Source organism: Strix uralensis, chromosome 3, assembly GCF_047716275.1.
Source record: "Strix uralensis isolate ZFMK-TIS-50842 chromosome 3, bStrUra1, whole genome shotgun sequence".
Classification (NCBI taxonomy): Eukaryota; Metazoa; Chordata; class Aves; order Strigiformes; family Strigidae; genus Strix; species Strix uralensis.
This window is the reverse complement of record NC_133974.1, coordinates 107,005,899-107,026,167: the sequence shown is the minus strand read 5'-3', so window position 1 is coordinate 107,026,167 and position 20,269 is coordinate 107,005,899. Positions and strand designations below refer to the sequence as shown.

The following is a 20,269-nucleotide window of genomic DNA, read 5'->3' as shown; positions in this document are numbered from 1 at the left end:
AAACAAAAACACAGAGAAGAGAAATCTGATTCTATTCTACCACTTCCCTGCAAGCTTTAATTACCAGATGGACGAAAAACTTCATCCTTTTATTTTAATACACACTTTTCCAAGGTTAGTCCTGCATTCTTGCAGGCCATCAGTGATACTCACACTTATCTGAATGCTTCAAAACATTTTCGAGTTTTATGCACAAATTACAACAATCACTTTAGTGGCACATGATCAAACCGTTGCAGGAAATCAAGAGCAACAGCTGAAAAAATAAAGTACCGTGGGTAGCTGATGGTGGGAAGCTACGCTGTAGTCTTCCATACCATGAGCTGGGGCTGTATGAACTAATCCTGTTCCTTTTGCCATGGTCACATGATTTGCAGGTAACAGAGGAGAGACTCTGCCAGGAATTGTGGGATGAGCACAAGAACCATCTGCCAAATCCACGCCTGGGGGTGAAAAAAAACAGAAGAGAAAATAGAGAAACAATTCATGCATTCAGCTTCTTTTATCAGAAAGCAGAAATGGAACAACTGATCACCAAGTGTATGCACAGGGTACTGTTCAGACGTACTACTACTTTTATCTTGTTTGTGGGTCCCCGTCCAGATGCTTTCAAAGTCTCTGCATTGCTAATCTTGCACACAGCTTTTTTATTTTCTTTTTCCTTTGAAGAAAAAGCTTTTCTTCTACCTTAGACAATGGTATTCTGTTAGTAGTGACATTCCACCTAAAGACACTCCACACACTCACGTTCCTGGGAACCACTATCTAAGTGTTCTAGAAACAGATCTCAATAATGACTTAGTAGGCTAAAAACCTTGGATTTGGGATCTATTCCTAGTTCTGACACTAAACACTAATATTACCATGAACAATTCATTTAAATTCTCTAAATGACATACAAATAGAGTACAGCATGAATGAAGCTAGTGACAATTTAAGATTAAAAAAACACTGAAGAAATCTTAGTAGTAAAGCCCTGCTGAAAGTCAAGAGTTGTAGAGTGTCGTGACAAAATGGCTGACATTGAATGCTCTCCTCCTAGAAGGAACATGTTTAGGAACTGCTGTCAGACAGTTAGGTACACAGATAGAGAAAGGTAACAAATATAACTAAGTACTGAATATATGGGAATATAAAAAGAACAGGTTCCAATATTAAATTTCGTTTCAAGAAGGTCCAACTCTAACGTTGTATGTGAACTGCAAATCATGCGATTCAAGAACGTCGAACGTGTGAGAACACCTCCAGGTAACTTTATCATTAGGTAAAAACAAGATTATTAAGCAGAGAAACAGATATTTTTCCCCTCTGAAAAAGAAAGCATGGAAACACCAAAACAACCAAGAAGAAGTCACAGAATGTACCATTCTCACCTCCTTTAGATACGCGTATTTCCAGCACTGAATCACTGATAAAGGCAAATGAATAAAGTTCACAAATGACACATTAAATCCCAACTCATGACACTGAATGACAAGTCTGTCTATTAAGAAATATCATGGTGCAGTTTGTTAGGATGCAAACTTAACCACTTTAGTTTGTCTGTACAGAAGAGAGTCACCTACGATGCCCCAATATTCTTCATGGTTACAGTGAAGGCGTAAGACACCTCCGAACAATGAGAAACTTGAAAAGTAACATAACATAACAACAGCTGATAGTGCTACCGATTCTGCTGCACTAGGTAATTTCAATAGTTTTCGTAGAATTTAGCAACCAGGCAGTCAGCAAGCCTACTTGTAATTAGCCCCTTGTTCTCATCAGCAATGGGTGAGAAAGACACAACAAACTGCATTCAGTGTAACTAAGATTTTGATACTGAACAGACTTCCTCTCCGTGTTTAAGTTTTCCAAGTGTGAATCCAGATTTTAAAAAGTACTTTGAAATCTATGGATGAAAATTTGAGCTACAATACACCAATACTAAATCTGACAGACTACTACTCACCTTTGCATTATTTTAGTGAAGCACATTCTCAAAATATAAACAAACTTAATAATACATCAAAACTGAAGCTGTTTTCAGACACCTACAAGCAGATTTCTAAGCCACTTAAGATTAACAATATTAAAACCTACCTTTACACGTTGACATAACCTCAAACTGCATGTCCAAAACAGCAGCTGTAGATTCAACTCTATCTGCAGCTAAAATGAAGTGTTCACCAGTAGTTGTACATTTCACAACTGAATATCTACAATGCAAATACATATTCATCACACCAAATAATTACAAATACCATAAAGCTACAAATTGTTTAAAGGCTCCATCTCTAAAAGACAGCAAAATATGTTTTAAGAACTACATGTCCAATTCACTCTTAAAGCTCAAACAAATTTCAAGATAATGCAACATCAGGAAGAAGAAATAAATTTTAAAAAAATAAAAATGAAAGCAGAAATTAATATATTGAGACACAGAACAAAGCTTACAACTGTGTCACTTAAAAAAAAACCCCAAACCAACACACAAAAGATGCCTTAAATAAAATGTAATGGTAGTCCAGAACATTTTAACTTTGCTGATAATATTGATAAGGACTGACACAGATCACTGAAACAAGTTAAAGACACATACGCTGAATCTGGCATGTAGCAAACTGCTTGATTGGCTGGCACTGTCCAAGGTTGTGTGGTCCAGACTAGCACGCTAGCAGGGGTTGATCCATCTACAGATGCAAATTACAAGTACTTTACTTACAATTGTAACAAAAATAAAAGCTATCAGTCTTACAATCTATACAGAAGTCGTACCTATCACAGAAGTCAGCTTAGGTGGTGACTTTAACAGGGGAAATTTCATGTACACAGAACGACTGACGTGCTGCTCATTGTATTCAAGCTCTGCTTCAGCCAAGGCTGTTCTGGGTAGACACCAAACATAAGTTAACACACTTGAACATGAAAAGCTATTGATAGCCTTGCTGAAATTTTGAAGACAAAATAGTAAATTGATTCTTACTTTGCTGAAGGGGACCAGAACACAGGTTTATAGTCCTGATAAATGAAACCCTAAGAAGGAAAGGGAGAGAAAAAACAAAGTTAGAAGAATCGAAATGCCTAACAAATCAAAACAAACTTCAACAAGAGTTCAACATACCTTATCAAACATTTTATAGAAGACTCTCAGCTGGTTTGCTTCATACTTTGGATCAAATGTACGGTAGCAGTTAGCCCAATCTGCCATCACACCCCAACGAATGAAGGCAGATTTCTGTTTCTCAATTGCTTTTTCTGCAAATTCTCTGGCTGAAGGGAATAGTTCCATTAAACACATGGTTTAGTCCACTAAGGTCAATATAACTCCATTTTAAATATGCTATTGATGTTTTTTAGAAAAGCCTGAGCTGAACATATTGAAACTGTGCACTAATTACTGATTATTATGGCTCAGAAAAAAGTATTTCAGATAAGTAGTTACATAAAATGTCTGCAAAGAGTAAAAAGATCCAGGAGTAGCACTTTTTGACTAATACAGGGACATACAGCACAAAAGTCTCTAGAATATAAACTTTCTTTTTAAGGAAGAGGGGAAAAAGATAAGTATACCTAGTTACGAAGAACTACTTCTCAAAATGCATTCTCAAATAATGTAAAATATGTAAGAGTGAAAACTAGCCACCTTTGTTGATGCTGATCCAAACTTTTCAAGGCATGCATCTGAAAATAAGTTAGCCCATTTCACTGCCACAATTCCAAGCTAAAGCAGTTTAAATTGCTCATTACAAATACTTTTGCAGCTGAATGTTGATGTATTTCAATACATATGGTATTCGAAATTATTTCTTCAAAACGGTTTCCATATAATGCAGACTAACTTTCTCTGAAAGGATCACCCCTACAGTTTTGTAGCATTGTGAAAAATACAGTCAAGAAATACATTCCTACTGAGGCAAGCTGTCCTGATGAAGCCTGATTTTTACATGCATCTTTTTAGCTCCTGAACAAATTCAGTCTTCAAAAACCAAAAGGAATTTGATCTTAACTACAGTTAAGCAAAGCAGAAATTCAATCCTCTGCCCTTTTGTTTTTTTAAACCCAGAGTCAATGCTATGCATGTTCATTACAGCAACAAATTAAGCCTGTGTTCAATTATCCCATAAGATTACACTGTACTCAATCTGCTTGGTCAAACAAAATGTCACCAACAGATAGTAGAAAAGCTCACAATGAAGTATAAAAGCTATATATAAAGCATAAAATAGAGAATATGAGTAGGATGTACAAATACTTAGGCCAACTTTTTCTATAAAGACACTGCAAACAGCAGTTTACCTCTCTGTCGAATTTCCATTGGTGAAAGATTTTCAGCTCCTTTAACTTCTGACAACGCCTTCAACTCAATTGGCAATCCATGACAATCCCATCCTGGCACATAGTGTACTTTATAACCTCGCATCATGTAGAAACGATTAGTGATGTCTTTCAAAATCTGAAAAGACACAAGGGTCTGTTATCACTTGAGCTCCCCCGTGTGGAATAGCTACATTATTAAGATTCTCCTATTAAAAAAAACAAGTACAAAAGGCTGCATGATACACTTACATTTAAGACCGTGCATTTTAGATTTTTCTTGCCCATCGTTTTGTCTTTTGGCAGAACCTCTGAGGACCTCTGATCAAAGGAACTCACATTGACTATAACTGAAAGATGCAGTTTATAAACTTGGAAGACTTGAACAAATCCTACTTGCTCTCATTTTTAAAACACTGAGCTGGATGTACAGCATTGGCCTAGTGCATATTTACTGTTTTTCGATATAAGTGATCACCTAACCAAAACTTGTCATTTTCAGAAGTCCAAGCTTTGGCACTAGTACTGTAAGACGCTGTGGGTCACATTTTAGTCTTTCCTACTTTGTAGCATATATAATGCTGTCATTCTCAGGACTGAATCTAAACGTATCCAAACGTATTTAGCAGTAATATTTCAAAGCTGAAATTTGTATTTTAAAAGCCATCAACATTTAGTCATTGTGGTTCCACTGAGCATACCCAGATAGCAAGAGAACAAACTTACAAACCAGAGGAAAAAAGAATAGCAAGGCACAGCTCAGCCATGCATTACAGTAACATTATTACATATGCACACATAGAAATAGACATTCACCTATGTGCAATACGTTCAATAAACAAATAAACTGTGCACTTACTATTGCTTAGGAATGAGCACAGTTCATAAACTGTGCACTTAATATTGTTTAGGAATGAATTACAGGCTGGACTTTCTCTAAAAAGGTGTTCTCTTTTTACTAAAACATTCAGCCTCATAAATGAACACTCAGCATATAGGTACCATATACTGGTATACGGTATTTATGTCACAGTATGGGATCTGTGTCACCATGGCATCAGATAGTAACTACATAACCATATTGTTTGCTTTTTAAAAGCCCCATTACCAAAATATCAAACACTTTAAAGTGTAACTGATTTATATGGAAATGGAGAACACACAGCACATTATAGGAAGTGTTAATGACTTCAAAACTGGCGAGTATGAACAAGTAAATATTTACTTTATTTAATGCATGGCCAACATGAGGGTCTCCATTGGCATAAGGTGGTCCGTCATGCAGACAAAATTCCTGCTTTGTTTTCCTTTGCCTTTGCCATGAATACAGTTCCGAAAAACCACATTTCTGTAAAGACAACAAGAAAACACCTAAATTATCACAGGTAGGTCTTTGCACTTTCAAAAAGTCTGTCTGGGTTTTGGCTAGATGGTAAAACATAAAATAAAAGCAAACAAACAAACACGGAGAGTTAACTTTTCTAACTCTGTAGCAGACGACATTAGTAGTTTAAAAGTATTAAAAAGCCCGAGACAAGCCTAATACTAAGCCTAACATTATTAGTCCGGCTCTCCACTATCAGGAGGGTCGTTACTCCTTCTCCAAACAAAACTGTAACAAACTTGAGAGTATCCCGACTATAACTAACTAAAGATCCCGAGCTCTTCAACCTTCTCCGAGAGCTCCCTTCAGGCGGCCCGGCCAGGCACCCGCGGAGGCCCAGACCTACACGAAGGTAGCCCCAGCAAAAGGCGGGCCCCTCAGCCAACCTCCGCCCGCCCTCCCGGGGCCGGGGCTCCGCCGCCGCCGGGCCGAGCCCCACCCGCGCCCCGGCCGCTACCTGCTGGGTCTCCAGCTCGGTCTGGGGCTGCAGCCGCCCCGGCAGCTGCGCGGGGAAGCGGCTGCGCGGCAGCAGCACCGTGTCCCCGTACTGGGAGTCCTGCCGGCTCTCCACCGCGGGCTGCCGGCTGCCGGCCTCCGAGGCGGCGGGGCGCGCCCAGCCCCAGGCGGCCCCCGCCCGGGCCCGCAGCCCGGCCCAGGCCAGCGGCGGCGCCCGCCAGACCCCAAACATCCTCCCGGGCTCCCCGCGCCGCGCGCTGCGGCAGCGCTTCCGCCTGCGCCACGGGAAGCGGCGCGGCGGCGACGGGCCGCGGGAAGGGCCGCGCCGCGCAGCAACGCGCGTTTCTCTCCCCGCAGCGGAGGCCTCCCGGCGGGCCGGGGGAGCGCCACGGACCTCCCCGGAGCCGCGGGGATTTGGGGCGTTTCGAGCTAATTTTGTAAAGGCGGTGGGCGCCCCCCTGACGCGATCGGGGCGAGTTCTGGGAAGCTCGGGAGAAGGGGTCGGCGCAGAGGCGGCGGGGCGGGCGGCGCCTGCAGAGGCGGCGGGGCGGTGCGGGCAGGGAGCTCCCGGCGGCAGCGAGGGCTGGCCGGTGGCGCTTGGACTTCGGCTTGGGTTACTTCATCGCCTGGCGAGGGGACCTGGAGGAAGGGTTGCCGGCCCGCTCCGAGCGCCCCGCACGCTTCTGGTGCGCGGCGACGGGCGGAGAGGGAGGGCGGGAGAAACCTTCGGTCGCCGGAGGAGCGTAAGGGAGGCTGCCGAGCTCCGGGGCAAGCGAGGCTGGAGACGGTGAGTTAGCTGTGGGACAGCAGGGAGAGCTTCTGCTGTCAGCTACGGCCACCTCTGTAACGTTATGCGGTGCTCGGCGGAACGCGTTAAGAGATTAAATGCATTACTGTTCAGTAACACGGGCTGGGCTGCGCTGCACGGCTGGAATCCTGATGACAAGAAAATCAGGAACAGGCACTTTTTTGTGGTTTTGTTTTGGTTTTTTGGTTGGTTTTGTTTGGTTTTTTTTTTTTTTTTTTACTGCAAACTCAGAAAAGGCCTCAAAGCACGTCGGTGAAATGAGGTAGCGCAGCTCTTCCCCACTGGAAGTCTGCAGGTGAACAGCAGTGCGAGCCAGGCATTCCCACTTCGGGCCCTAACCTGCTTCGGATGGGTAAATACTGTTTCCTTGCGCTATGTAGAATGAAAAGTTTATCTTTTACTAGATGTGAGCCAGAGTTTATTGTAAAGAAATAGCGAGCTCTAGTCACTTGGGTTTTGAAGAGTTAAGAGGAAGAAAGTCATAGGTTAGCACTTGCGTTTGAAGGCGTGCTGCGGAGGATGTCCATTTTGTCCTTTCATCAGGTGAAACTGTAACTGTGGAAAATGGGTGTTTGCAGAAGACCCACTGTGACAGCAACATCAACAAATCCTTCGTACTTGTTTTGGTAAATTAATTGTAGCCATCCTGTAATAGTTAAATATTTCAAAGTTAAAATGCATAACAAGAACTGGAGAACTCATTTATTTTAGTAGGTATCAGAGCAAACTGATTTGTCAAGTTGAAAGCATATTCAACAATTTGGTTGCTAGGCTAGGAGAAAGGATGGATGGATGGTCTTTGGAGGACAAAGTATGTTTTGAAAATAATATGCAAATTTAAATTGAGGGATAGTTGTTTTGCCATCTTTGTAAACCGTACAGTTTTGTAAGAGTCAAACTTGTTTGTCCAAAGCAAGCAATATATTCTTGAATGTACTGTGTAAGTATACATTAGACATTGCCCTCATCAGAAAGAATGTGCCATAAACTTGTAAATAAACTAGGTAATTTGTGATCAAAACATTACACAGATGAGAAACTTATGGCCAACTAGCACACACACTTATCTAACCAAAAAAGGTCCAACACACTAGAAAATGTGCCACACAGGAGATGCAGCCCTGTAAAAATTTAAGGCACCTTGTTCAGTAATAACATATTTTACAATTCATTAGTTAGTTCTATATTGGGGAGGAGGGGGTGTTGAATGTCCCATTTCAGTTTCTCTTAAAAATCTTGGTTTTCCTAAGAAAATTTTATGGTTTGTTTAGAGACTTCAGGTACAGGTTCACTACAGAAAGAAAGTATACTTGTTTGTCTTAAGAATGTCCAAGAAAAATGTGCCCAAGAAGCACCTTGGGTTAAGATTCAAGAATGTAAGATAGTATTTCTGTAGTGTTTTCTGAGTGCTTTGAAACTTTATGCAAACGTTTAATAAATCAAGCCTTTAAAACAGTTAAGTTTAACCTTATTTTATGAAGCAGGAGAAAATGTGAAGTAAAAGGTCAAATGAAGAATGAGAAGCTAAGCATAAAATTTTCATTTTCTGGGCTCAATTCTTTAACTCAAAGTTCCTATCTTAATATGCTGCTGTTTTTACTCTCTTTAAAGTGCTTATATTCCAGATGTTCTCAGTATTGGAATGAACTACATTCAATTTTCCTTCCTGTTAACTTGTTTCACATGATGGCACATACTTAAAATAGTATCTGTCTTTCCATGCTCTTAAGAGCTGTTTTTTGCCACAGGTAGCATTTCCAAAATTTCCTCTGTAACCATTGTTACCACTCCAAGATAGCTCACATGTGCTCTTTGGGTGTGGACCTTCGCTATTTTACAGCACTCCAGGGCACTTTGCTCCCATCCATGAGCAATAAATAATAATTAACAGTAGCCGCTGCGCTTTTTGAATGTACTTATACAATCAGTCTACTCTTTCATCTTCAGGGATCTTCTGACTTTTGAGATACTCATACAGTGCTTCTAAAATGCTGAAAAGTTTCTTCACCAGCTAAATCCGGGATTTTGATACCTCTAACGTTGCATTTTGCCTCTGCTGTAAACAGACGTGAACTTGAGGCCATATCAATATCATCTACAGTAGCTAGCCTTATCACCTCATTATATTACACTTATATCCACACGAGTAGATTTCTCAAGCAAGAAGGGAAAGGTGTTGTATAACGACCTCCTGCCCCTTATGCAATACTCGCTGCAATTGCTGCCGGTGCTGATTGTGAGGGAAGCCCAATATATCGTCTTCTATAGGGTGGGTAAGGAGTGTCCTGGCTGCGGCCGGGAGAGGGTTAATGTTCTGGAGCTGGGAGGGGGCACAGCCGGAGTGCCGGGCCCGGATTGGCCACTGGAGCAGTCCATCTCGTGTGACGTTCTGCGGGGTAGCTAAGGGAGGCGGGCTCTCGCTCCCTCCCGCCCTGCGGTGGCGGGGTCTCCGCTCGGTGGGGTCGGTCAGCGGGGTGAGCAGCCCCGGTCTGCGTTACCATTTGGGCTTTCCGTTGCTGTTTTATTACCATCACTAAAGTGTTGTCGTCTTCTTTATTTATTTTAACCCACGAGCTGTCCCCGTGTTCCTCCAGTCTCACCGGCGCTCAGCGGGCGGTGCCCGGCTGCCGGCAGAGTTCAGACCACGACAGGAGTTCCTCCGTATTTCTTCCAGCTCTGTGCTCAAGTCTTTATGCTTGGAAGCACGTCACACGTGTGAGCCCAACCCAGACACCATGAAAACGACACAGATAGAAAAAAACCTGACAGGAAAACACAAAAAGCAATTAACTCGGCATTTTAAAGCGTACAGCGTGGTTACCAATCCCGCCTCCTCCCGAGGTGGAGGAAAGCTGGGGGGAACGGGTGGTTGCTGGCCTCTTGCAAGGGCGATAGCTATTCTATTTGGGAGCCCAAGGCACAGTGAATCACACTGGTGTGTGCTGGGGAACAGACGCAGATGAGAGGAGGAAGAAAGATGTAGTAGATTTCCTTAAAGAAATCAAGAGAAGTTAAATACGGAAGGGATGGTAAAATTTACATGAATGGGCTTTTGCATAGGAGTGCAGTGTTTGTATATCGTTGGTCTGTTTTGTGTCCACGATTAGGCCATCTACAAAAGCCTATTTGATATTTAAACAAATAAAAACATTAAGTAAAGTTGCTCTTGTCATCCTGTCTGGTAGCCTTGTACTTGAGTCTGGCCACAAACCAACTCTGTAGGTTCAGGTCTGAAAAAATGAACTTATGTTCAAAATGTACAAAAAATGAGTACTGTGTGTAGACTACACTTCTTAACTTTTACGCTAAAGCGTTTCTGCTGCTGCTGTTGTCGTTCTTTAATGCCAGGTTTTATTTTAGTGAGGAGAACTAGGTTCACTGTCAAAGAGCATGGATATTTGAAAAACCTTGTGTAAAATAGCTTTATATCCCTGTGTTTGTTAGCTGTATTAAAAAAGTCAGAGCTCACTTCATTACTACCCACTGGCAGTAACCCACTTTCCCCTTCCTATTCAGTTTAAACTGTATCTGTTTGGAATGTTACGTAAAATATTTTTCTTCTTGTCTTCCCTTGAAGAGAGACATGTACAAGTTCACTTTTTGTTTCTTTTCAGCATTCAGCATGGCTTCTCCAGCTCTACTCATGCGTGTGGTCGCCTCTGCATATTCTGTTGCGGAAAAAGCTGCAACAATTGTTCGAAATGTAATGGCTGCAGGAGATCTGGGGATAGTGGAGAAGGTATTACTTTTACTTTGTTCCAATTTAATTTCTCTTATTAATGCTGAGTTAAATACAGGTAAAAGTGGTACTTTTGAAGATCAGCAACTGGGGAAGGAAATACAGTCCTCAGCTCTCTGATACAAGAACTATTCCTTATTAAAGGATTAAAAGTGCACTGGAGAAGTGTCTTTTAACCGGTATTTCTACAGAATGTTTAGACACTTAAAAGAAACATACCATAATTTTGTCCTAATTCCCCTCACAAAATACAAGCTTTGGATAGCATGTCAGAATTAATGAGTCTTTCCCATTAACTTCCATACCTATATTCTAACATCTGTAGTAGATCTTAATGTACTGTGCCCTTGATGAATTTTGGATTAGGATAAATCAGTGTTTAGTTTCTTAAAACAAAAATAATTTTAGATTTTACTGTAAATCACAGGCTTCACAATAAATGCGGAGCTTCAAATTTAATTCTAAATAGAAAACAGAAATGAAATTACAATCATCTGCATGAAGTTCTTAATTTGCTGTGAATTAGTGAACTGCCAGGATCTGCCAGATCAGCCAGGATTTTTCTTTTGACTACAGTACTAGAATTGGTGGAATTAACTTCTAAACTTAACTCTAGCTTTACAGGTATGTCACAATATTATGGACTACATAATGTTGTTTTTGGTCTTTACATTGAAGTAATTGCTGGTATTTACATTTTTCTGATAGTAAGCACTTTCAGACAGTTATGAAGAAAAGCCTGATCCTGTATTTTATTGTCAGTTCTGACAGTAGATGCAAAAGGAAAGTTGCTTTTTTCCCCATTTGGTCAGTTATATTCACCACTACAAAAACATCTGCAAGTTTTTCTTATTCCCCCTTTTTTTTTTTTTCCTAAGCAATTAAAATGAGGTTTATGGGGGAGAGAATTAAAAAAACCCTGGATAGTAATGATCTGTGTTTTCAAAAGTACTTAAATTCACAGCAGGATTCTCAGACACATGTAAGTAGAATATATTCTCCCACATAACCTGCTTTTAGGTTTTTGGAAAAACCAAAGCAGCTGCACTATAAGAAAGCCTTAAAATACTTGCATCCAGAGGTACAAAGGAAGCACTGTCTGTACTTTGATTGATTGATCAGTTATTTTTAAATGCATAAACAACTTTAATTAGGCTTATTTTTTAAGAGTCCAGCAAGGTTAAGGTAGTTTTAACTAAAACTAAATGCTGGCTTTTATCCATTTAATTCAGTTTCACTTTAGAAAAAATGCACGTGTGTTAATATTATTTCCCAGTAAATCAGAAATGCATTGCTCAATCATTTTCTAATATAATAAAACAAGCAAATGAACACATTTTAAGCTCCGTAACCAATTACATAAATAATTGTAAATACAGTGTAACAAAAATGATCAAAAGTAACAAGTGATTTTGGTTCTAAATAAGAATGGTTATACTTTTTTTTTTTTTTAAATGAATACTACAAACGCACAAAATCAGATCGAAAGCAATGACCAACAGAGGATGTTTCTGTTTGAGGGACTAGCAATCTCAGGATTCCTGCAAGCTTGTCAGAGGTGGCTGGTGAAGAAAGAGGAAGAATGAAAGAGAGACGGCCTCTATGTGCCTCTGCTTTACAGTCTGGAGGGAAAAGATGCACAAGAACAGAAAGTGCTGCTTCTCATCATTCATCCTCTTTCTGCACAGCAAACATCAAGACCAATTCCAACTGACGTTACTGAAAGCCACAGAAAAGCTTGGAAGACAACGTTTCGCCTCTTCCCTCAACATACTGACCTCCCGTCCATTTATTTGGATGAGGAAAAATAGTTCAAGGATGCTTGAATTTTTAGCTAGCTCCTCTCCTTCCTCCCTTGATGTCCAGAGATTTCTTTACCCCAGTCAGCTCTAAGCTCTCCACCTATATTGCTTCTCCTTGTAGCATTTTTACTTTTTTTTCCTGAATTGGTAGGTAGACATTTTGCCCAGCCATTCTTACATTATTGATGACTGTTTTGAAGAACCACGTTATACTGTTGTATTAGGTTGGTGTCCTGGAACAAAGGACATTTTCTGCAATAACTTGATCTTTCTGAGTCTAAACTTGGTACCACATTTATTAGGGGATGAGAGGGAAACTTCAAACATCAAGTTTCAGATAAATAGGCAATTAGATACGGGACAGACTAGGTTTTTGAGCATGCAGAAATAATGCAGAACCCATTACAAGATTCTAAGCAGAATAGTTTATTCCTATGGCTAATTTCTGTAGGATAAAACAATTTTTGTGTTGTCACCAAATAAGATACAAGCAGATAAAATTTTTGATTCAGCTAAGATGCGAATCCTTGGATGAACTGGCTTTCTTAATTCCTGTGCTAACAACAGAAGTATTTCTTACTGGGATTCTGTCTCTGGACCTAAAGGGCTCCTCCACTCATAGATAGATGAAGATTAAGGCAAGAAACTATTAATAAATTGCCCACTTCCACTGTATAGCAAGTTATTAATGTTTAAGAAGAAATTACTGTAACCCATCTGGCATGTTTGGCTACACTGCATCTTTTGGGAAGGCTTTCAGTCATTGTTTCGTGTCATCTTGAGACACCAAATCCACTATTGCCTCTCTGGTATTTTTGCTGTCAAAAATGTATGGGTGTTACTGTCCAGTTCAATTTTACTGGTTAGCTTCTGGCCCTTCTTGGTCTTTCTCTGCTAGACTAAGGAACTGCTCACTGTTTAGAAGTTTATACATCATAATTGTTTCCATTATTATTTTTTTAAACAAGACAGATTAATTGGATCTTTAAATCACCTTCCCTGTATTTCTCCTGTTTCCTAATATGCCATGTCTCTCCAATGAGCCTTAAAATATTTTTTCCTGTAAACATCTTAATTTTTGCTTTTTCCTCTTCTTGTATTATATCTGGGTTCATACTTGTATTAATTTATTCTGTACATAGTGTAGTATTTGCACAAATACATACTCAGTACAATTGCACCAGTGCATGAGAAGAACACAGCATGTAAATATTGTTCTAATACCATACCAGTCTACCTCAGCTCTGGGGTGTACAGGGAAACTCTGCTTCTTTCAGTTTTTAGACTGCCTCTCAAGATCACCTACTAGGTTGATGATTTATCCAGTTAGACTTCTTTTTCATTACAAGGTAGATATTCAGTGACATATGGGCCATTGTACTGGTGGTGGTGGAGTTTTTTTGAAATACACAAATTCCCATCCATCCTTTGACAGACTGGAGCCAATGACTTGCAGACCAAAGCTGACCGACTGGTACAAATGAGCATTTGTGCTTCCCTGGCACGGAAGTTTCCCAAGGTGACAATCATAGGAGAAGAAGTAAGTAACTAGTTTGTTTCATACTAACAATTTATCTTGCAGTAACTTGCAGCGGAATTTGCTTTGGCAGGTTTTACAAAATCATGTGGGCTTTTTTATTAAAAAAAAAAAAGTATTTCCAGCCCATTTCATTTTTCCATTGCATTAGCTCTATCAAGTAAGCTGCAAGCAAATCCACAGTTCTAAGGCAAATTGAGGTGAGTCCAACACCTTTGTCTAACAATTCTGATAATCCTTTTGTTAGGAACTCCCTACTGATGAGGTAACTGAGGAATTAATTGAAGATGGCCACTGTGAAGAAATACTAAAGAAAACTTGTCCTGCTCAGTACACAGGAATTAAAGAGGAAGAGGTAATGTGGTAATGTTATACATATGTCTTCATATTTTACACTATATATTACTTACTGATTTTAGCTAAGAATGTATTAAGAAGAAAGGTTATTTCAGTGTTGCCAGTTTTTCTTTTTGATTTGAAAACTGAAATGTAGTCATGAGAATCGCACCTCCAGAGCTGGAAATGGTGCCTATCCCTGTGTGCAATGATGGGAAATGGAAATCTGCGTCTTAAAACTTGTGATTCAAATTAATTTGGAAGGAATCTACTTTAGACATAAGTAATTTCCATGTTCAGTTTAAGCCTTCATATCTCTATTAAGATATTTGCTGAGAAGATCCAGTCAGTTTTTAAGCCTTTTTTGTGTAAGATACAATTGTAGGCTTCAGTCATATCATAATGTTAAAAATGTGAATCTCTTTATTTCCTTACTGCCATAAAGAAATAAAAGCACTAAAATAAAATATATACTCTGCATGGTAATTTACATGATTTGTATTTGTTAATTTGCCTTATTTTTTTATTTTCAAAGCTTGTAATATGGGTTGATCCCTTGGATGGAACTAAGGAGTACACTGAAGGTTGGCTTCTCTTTTAATTCTGCTGATTCAAAAAAATTATAGCAGTGTAATAAAGCAGCACGTACATGTAGGTAGTGTTACAATAGAAGTTACATACGATGTTGTTTCATAAGGCTAATGTTGTTTCTGTACTTTTTGAGTTCTATGGATTTTTTTAATCATTCCATTCAGTTCTAACCAGTATTGAATATTCCTGATGGACTACTGAGAGCCCACCAGTTTTTATCATTTCAGGGAGCAAAGGGCTGCCCTTGATTGCTGGCAGGTTGTCTTAAGCTTTTAGTCAAACTTACAATTTTGCATATACTTTGAATTGAGGGATTAAATCTCCCATTTGCACAGGAATATGCTCGATTATATTTACATCCTTCTCTTCAAACAACCCAAATACCACACCCGTATTTGTACCCCTTTCAAAATAAAACATCTCCCTGCAAATCATAATTCTTCAGTTGTGGGAATAAACTCTTTTCAGCAAAGCCTAATTTGTGTCCATAGAAAAAGACCCTAAAATGAAGGAAAAAAAAAAACCCTCCAAAACCAATATGCTGAAACCTCACTTTAGCCTCCTGCTACATCTTTTAGGCAGATATTTTTTTCCCGTTTTCAGGGAAAGAGATGTACAACTGTCGACAAATTGCTAGTTTTGAATATCAGTAAAGAATCCACACCACAGTTACAGAAGAATGTCATCGTATACTGCTATTTAGTTGTATCTTTAAATTTCTTTCTCATTATTTGTTAATTATAACATAGTTCTATTAAGAGAATTCTATCTGGGACATTTTTTTTCAGACTTCAAGGCTAAATGACTAAAAATATTATATCAACCAACCTATTAACACCTGAAAATCCTGATTAGTGTTTGCATTTTTAAGATACCACCCTGCATATCGATTTGTGGACTTCTATTGAGGGTTGATCTTTTTATATATATACTTCCTCTTTTTCAAGGATAACTACATTAATATTATTTCTGTACAGGTCTCCTTGACCACGTAACAGTTCTTATTGGAATTGCTTATGGAGGCAAAGCAATAGCAGGAGTTATTAACCAGCCATATTACAACTATGAGGTATTCAATGCATTGAGTTGTTTAAAAGCATTAGGTGATTTCTAACTGTCACTCCTAAGCCATTTCTGGTTAGCACACTTTGAACTGAAAAGCAGTGTGTAGTGGAGTTAATGTTGTAGTATAAGGTGGTATTGTTTTTATTAAATATACACAATTTTGAATGTTCGTTTCCAGGAACTGAATCTCAGGCATCTACTAACAGCCATACTGAATCCAGAGGCTTGTGTAATACACTAATACAGTATATATTATATATTATATATATACTGTACATATTACTACAGTACATATAAAGTACATACCGTAAACCAAGTACAGATCAGTGTTTTTGCGGTCTTTGCTAGAAATTCTTTAGTAAATCCATGCAATAGCTGTATTCGGGATGTGTGGTAACTGCCATAAATCTGCAGCCCTAAATAAACCAAGCATACCTGTCCCTGACAGCTGGGTTAGAGCGTATCAGGCCAGGTTTCTGGTGTAAGTCTGGATGGCCAATCTACAGGCATTTACGCATGTTTGGAGATTATCAGTATTATCTGTGAGGGGGGGAAAAAAGCTCATGATGCAGTCTGATTAATTAAACTTACTAGAATTTAAAGAAAAAGCTCTTGAGCTGATGTAATGAACATCATCAGCTGACTCTATATGTTCTATGTGATAGGTATGACAAAACACTTAAAACTACAAGATATTTTCAGTTACAGATTGTGCCTGAAGTACAGAAATATACAAATATTAACTTGTCAGTCATTGGAGGAGGATGTAGTACACCATCACAATGTCACAGATAAGAAAAGGGTAAATGATGTCATTGCCTTAGAGGGAAAGAGAGCCAATTTCTCACTGTGGGCTCTAGAGTAGTTCTTTTTAAGTGTCATTATTTAAATGTATAACCCAGTATTAATATTATACTCCCTGTGTACCTTTTTCATAGGCAGGAACTGATGCTGTGTTGGGCAGGACAATCTGGGGAGTCCTGGGCATAGGTGCCTTTGGATTTCAGCTCACAGAAGCACCTGCTGGAAAACACATCATCATTACCACCCGTTCTCACAGCAGTACCCTGGTAAATGACTGCATCAGTGCCCTAAACCCAGATAGCATCATCAGAGTTGGAGGAGCAGGAAACAAGGTATGAAAACTTCAAATCTTCTGTTTTTACTGGGAGGTGGTACCTTTGGAAAAAGAATTTTTAAAGAAATCCTTTGCTTACTTGCATGAATGTACAGGAGACTTCCTCCTCCTTCCCCAGCACAACTTCTCTTCCTGGCATTCAGTCTGCTGTGAGGTAGAGAGAATTTGGTACAGGTATATTTGTAACAGTGGCCGTGCTGGTCATGGCTGAGGTCCATCTTCCCCAGTATTCTGTTTCTAGGGGAGAAAATAAAAAGTTATAATACCAGAATGACTAAATGGGAATTCAATTTAATCACAATTATTAGACATTTCCTCCTGTTCATAATAATGCAATTATCTAGCAGCACAAATGAAAGGATAAAAATAGAAGCATACAGTGATATTTCCTTTGCAAAACTTCTTTCCATATGGGGAATACTAATTTGCTGCAGTTTTTAAAGCTTAGTTTTGTCATGGCTGTCAAAAACAGACCTTCCAATCTCTTTTTTCCAACGTGTGCAAAGTCCAAAATGGAACCAAAACAACATGGAGATAGTTTCCACTTTGTTTTTTTAGTACTTGCACAAGATGGAAATTCTTGTTTCTGAAACTAAAAGCAGATTTTCATCCTACAGACTGTATTTATATCAATGAAAAATAGATCATTCAGAATGGTACTACAATATAACTTTCTAAATCTTAGTATAATTTCTTGTAATATCAGAAAGAAATGGCTGGTGTTCCTTTTTTGACCGTAAGTACATAGAATAAACTGATCTAATCCCTGTTTCCTGGTGTTATTTTTAGCCATTTCTAAATGCCTGTATCCTTTCAATGATTGCCACTCTCTATTCATAACAGATCATTCAACTTATAGAAGGCAAGGCATCTGCTTATGTATTTGCCAGTCCTGGGTGCAAGAAGTGGGATACATGTGCACCTGAAGCTATTCTGCATGCTGTGGGAGGTAAGTTAATAGCATTCAAAATTCCAAGATAAATGAAACTGCATCAATTTAAAGTTATTTATATTTTTCATAGAAAAACAGAATTTCCAAACATGTCTTTGGAGAGAAAAATGACAGTACATATGTATTTTTAAATAGTCACGATTCATGGGGAGCTTTGAGCCCTTAGAAATCAACAGTAACTCCAAAGGGACAGCAAATAATGATCTAGAAATCATGATATCATCTGTTTTGCCCTGGGCTAATACAGTCAATAAGTGTCAAATAATTAAAAAAGCCAAACACTGAAATTTTGGGTATATTAATTTTAATGTTTTCAAAACAAATGGCTTTTTTCTGTTGGCTACACAGTAAAATCATGCTGTCCTACTATCTGGATATAGTAGTTTATTATTAGTAACATATTATGTAATATGTGGACATTGAATACTTTAAAAGAACAAAAATAGGCCAAACATGCAGTTGTTTCTTGGATGTACAAATTCCAAAACTAAGTTACTCATATAATTCAGTAAAATTAGTGGTCTCAAGCCAACATAAGCCACTTCACCTTTCTAGGGGGTAAGGGGTTAGAGAAGTTATGAAAAGTCTCACTGACAAGAATTTGAATGTAAGTATTATTATTATTATTATAATAGTTTTTCTGCTGTTCATGTTGATGGACCTTTTACCACCATATGCTAAAATTGTGGGGTTTGATGTCCTAAATTCTGTCAAGCAGGGATAAGAGGCTTCATAATGACATTATTTAACTCCTTTGTAGTCTCTAGTGTTGATAACTGGGATAGCTTTAAACAGGTTAGCTCAGGCACAAAAAAAACAAGCAATCTGGGGCAGCATACTGCTGTATTTAGCTGTAGGTATCTCGTGGTTAAATTAGATTTCATAGAGATCTGTGTTGCTCTTGCTAAGTGATTTCTAGAAACTCACTTAAAACCAGCTGGGGTATTTCTACATTAATATGTCAGAGTTGGTTGTATAGACCTACCCTGGCTTTTACTTGAACCGAGGATTTTTCTTTCCTTCTTATCAATGGTCAGTGTAAAAACTACTCAGGAAGCATTTTAATTAATTTGTAATAAAGATGTTGTTTTCCTTTTCCTGAAACACAAGGAATTTAAGTATTGCTGAAAGAAAATAAAACCAACAGTTACTTGATTTCATTTAATAAAAAACTGTTGCACTTAAACTAGGAGCAGAGATACTTCACATCTGATGACAGGCATGTGTACACCAAAGTCTGTCTTTTTTTAGTTATAACACTTGTACTAATAAAACAGATTATCTCTCTCCGACTCCTGTTTGATGGAATATTTTTTTCTTTTTTTTTTGCAGGCAAGATAACTGATATCCATGGAAATTCATTTCAGTATAACAAGGAAGTGAAACACATGAATTCAGCTGGGGTCCTTGCCACTTTGAGAAATTATGACTATTATGCCAGTCGTATTCCTAACACCGTTAAACAATCTCTTGTGCCTTAAAGCAGCAAAGCACCTTCGCTTGGTCTGGAAGGCTGAGAGAGTGAGCTTGGAGAAAAAGAAAGAAGATAACTGAGCTTGAAATTTTGTTTTATAGAATCTGAACTGAATTCTTACTGTAAGGTGTTGAATAATTTCAAAATTACATACAGAATCTCTAGGTATATGTTGGATCGGATTGTTTTGCTGTGTTTAGCAGACAACATCAAAACAGTCACATTTCTTCAGTAGTTGTTTTCCATATTCTTTAGGAATATTCATTCTTCGTGACTGTCCTTTGTGACTGTACTGCTAATCATAACACTACCATCCAAAAATCATCTTAATATTGAGGGCACAAAATCATGTTAAGTCATTTACCTGATCTTGCTTGATGTTTTTTGTTGTATGTAGTGAATAAGAGTTTATTGTGTTAAATACAAATGGACTAAAAATTTGCCTGGATGGATTAGCCCCCTTATTATAAAGTTGACAGTTTTGATTCTTAGAAATGAATCTTTGAATTTTTCAATCTGCACTCAGTTTCGGGATGGCCAGGATTGCTGTTTGTGGTGAGTTGGGTTGTCCGAGTTTCGCAGGAGCCAGGACACAGTCCAGCTGGGCCTCCGGTGCCTGACATAGGGGTTTCTGGATCATTGGATCCATTGAGGATCAGGAAAGCATTAATACAGCAGGGTTCAGGACACCTCA

At 38.9% G+C, this 20,269-nt stretch overlaps 2 protein-coding genes across 5 annotated transcripts in view; one reads left to right on the top strand and one right to left on the bottom strand.

Annotated features, from left to right (window-relative positions):
• The window catches only part of IARS2 (isoleucyl-tRNA synthetase 2, mitochondrial), a 29,197-nt gene extending 22,797 nt beyond the window's left edge, over positions 1-6,400 (bottom strand). The window contains exons 1-9 of the mRNA XM_074863740.1: positions 6,135-6,400; positions 5,519-5,641; positions 4,276-4,432; positions 3,101-3,249; positions 2,963-3,012; positions 2,755-2,864; positions 2,579-2,669; positions 2,080-2,195; positions 274-443 (exon numbers count right to left, since the gene is read on the bottom strand). Of these exons, the coding sequence (XP_074719841.1) occupies positions 274-443; positions 2,080-2,195; positions 2,579-2,669; positions 2,755-2,864; positions 2,963-3,012; positions 3,101-3,249; positions 4,276-4,432; positions 5,519-5,641; positions 6,135-6,365 (1,197 nt within the window). The 5' untranslated portion in view covers positions 6,366-6,400. The remainder of the gene's footprint in view (positions 1-273; positions 444-2,079; positions 2,196-2,578; positions 2,670-2,754; positions 2,865-2,962; positions 3,013-3,100; positions 3,250-4,275; positions 4,433-5,518; positions 5,642-6,134) is intronic.
• A 181-nt stretch (positions 6,401-6,581) lies between these two features.
• On the top strand, positions 6,582-20,070 carry BPNT1 (3'(2'), 5'-bisphosphate nucleotidase 1). 4 transcript variants are annotated; one of them, XM_074863743.1, is made up of 9 exons: positions 6,582-6,920; positions 10,556-10,680; positions 13,918-14,022; positions 14,267-14,374; positions 14,891-14,939; positions 15,924-16,015; positions 16,950-17,147; positions 17,993-18,098; positions 19,434-20,070. In XM_074863743.1, exons 2-9 carry the CDS (start codon positions 10,564-10,566, stop codon positions 19,580-19,582), a joined length of 924 nt encoding a protein of 307 aa, XP_074719844.1. In that variant the 5' UTR covers positions 6,582-6,920; positions 10,556-10,563; the 3' UTR covers positions 19,583-20,070. The 4 variants fall into 4 exon arrangements, with proteins under 4 accessions (XP_074719844.1, XP_074719843.1, XP_074719842.1 ...); XM_074863742.1 differs by lacking the exon at positions 6,582-6,920 and adding an exon at positions 6,933-7,293; XM_074863741.1 differs by lacking the exon at positions 6,582-6,920 and adding an exon at positions 12,162-13,831 and having other exon boundaries at positions 10,569-10,680.
• The last annotated feature ends 199 nt before the right edge of the window (positions 20,071-20,269 follow it).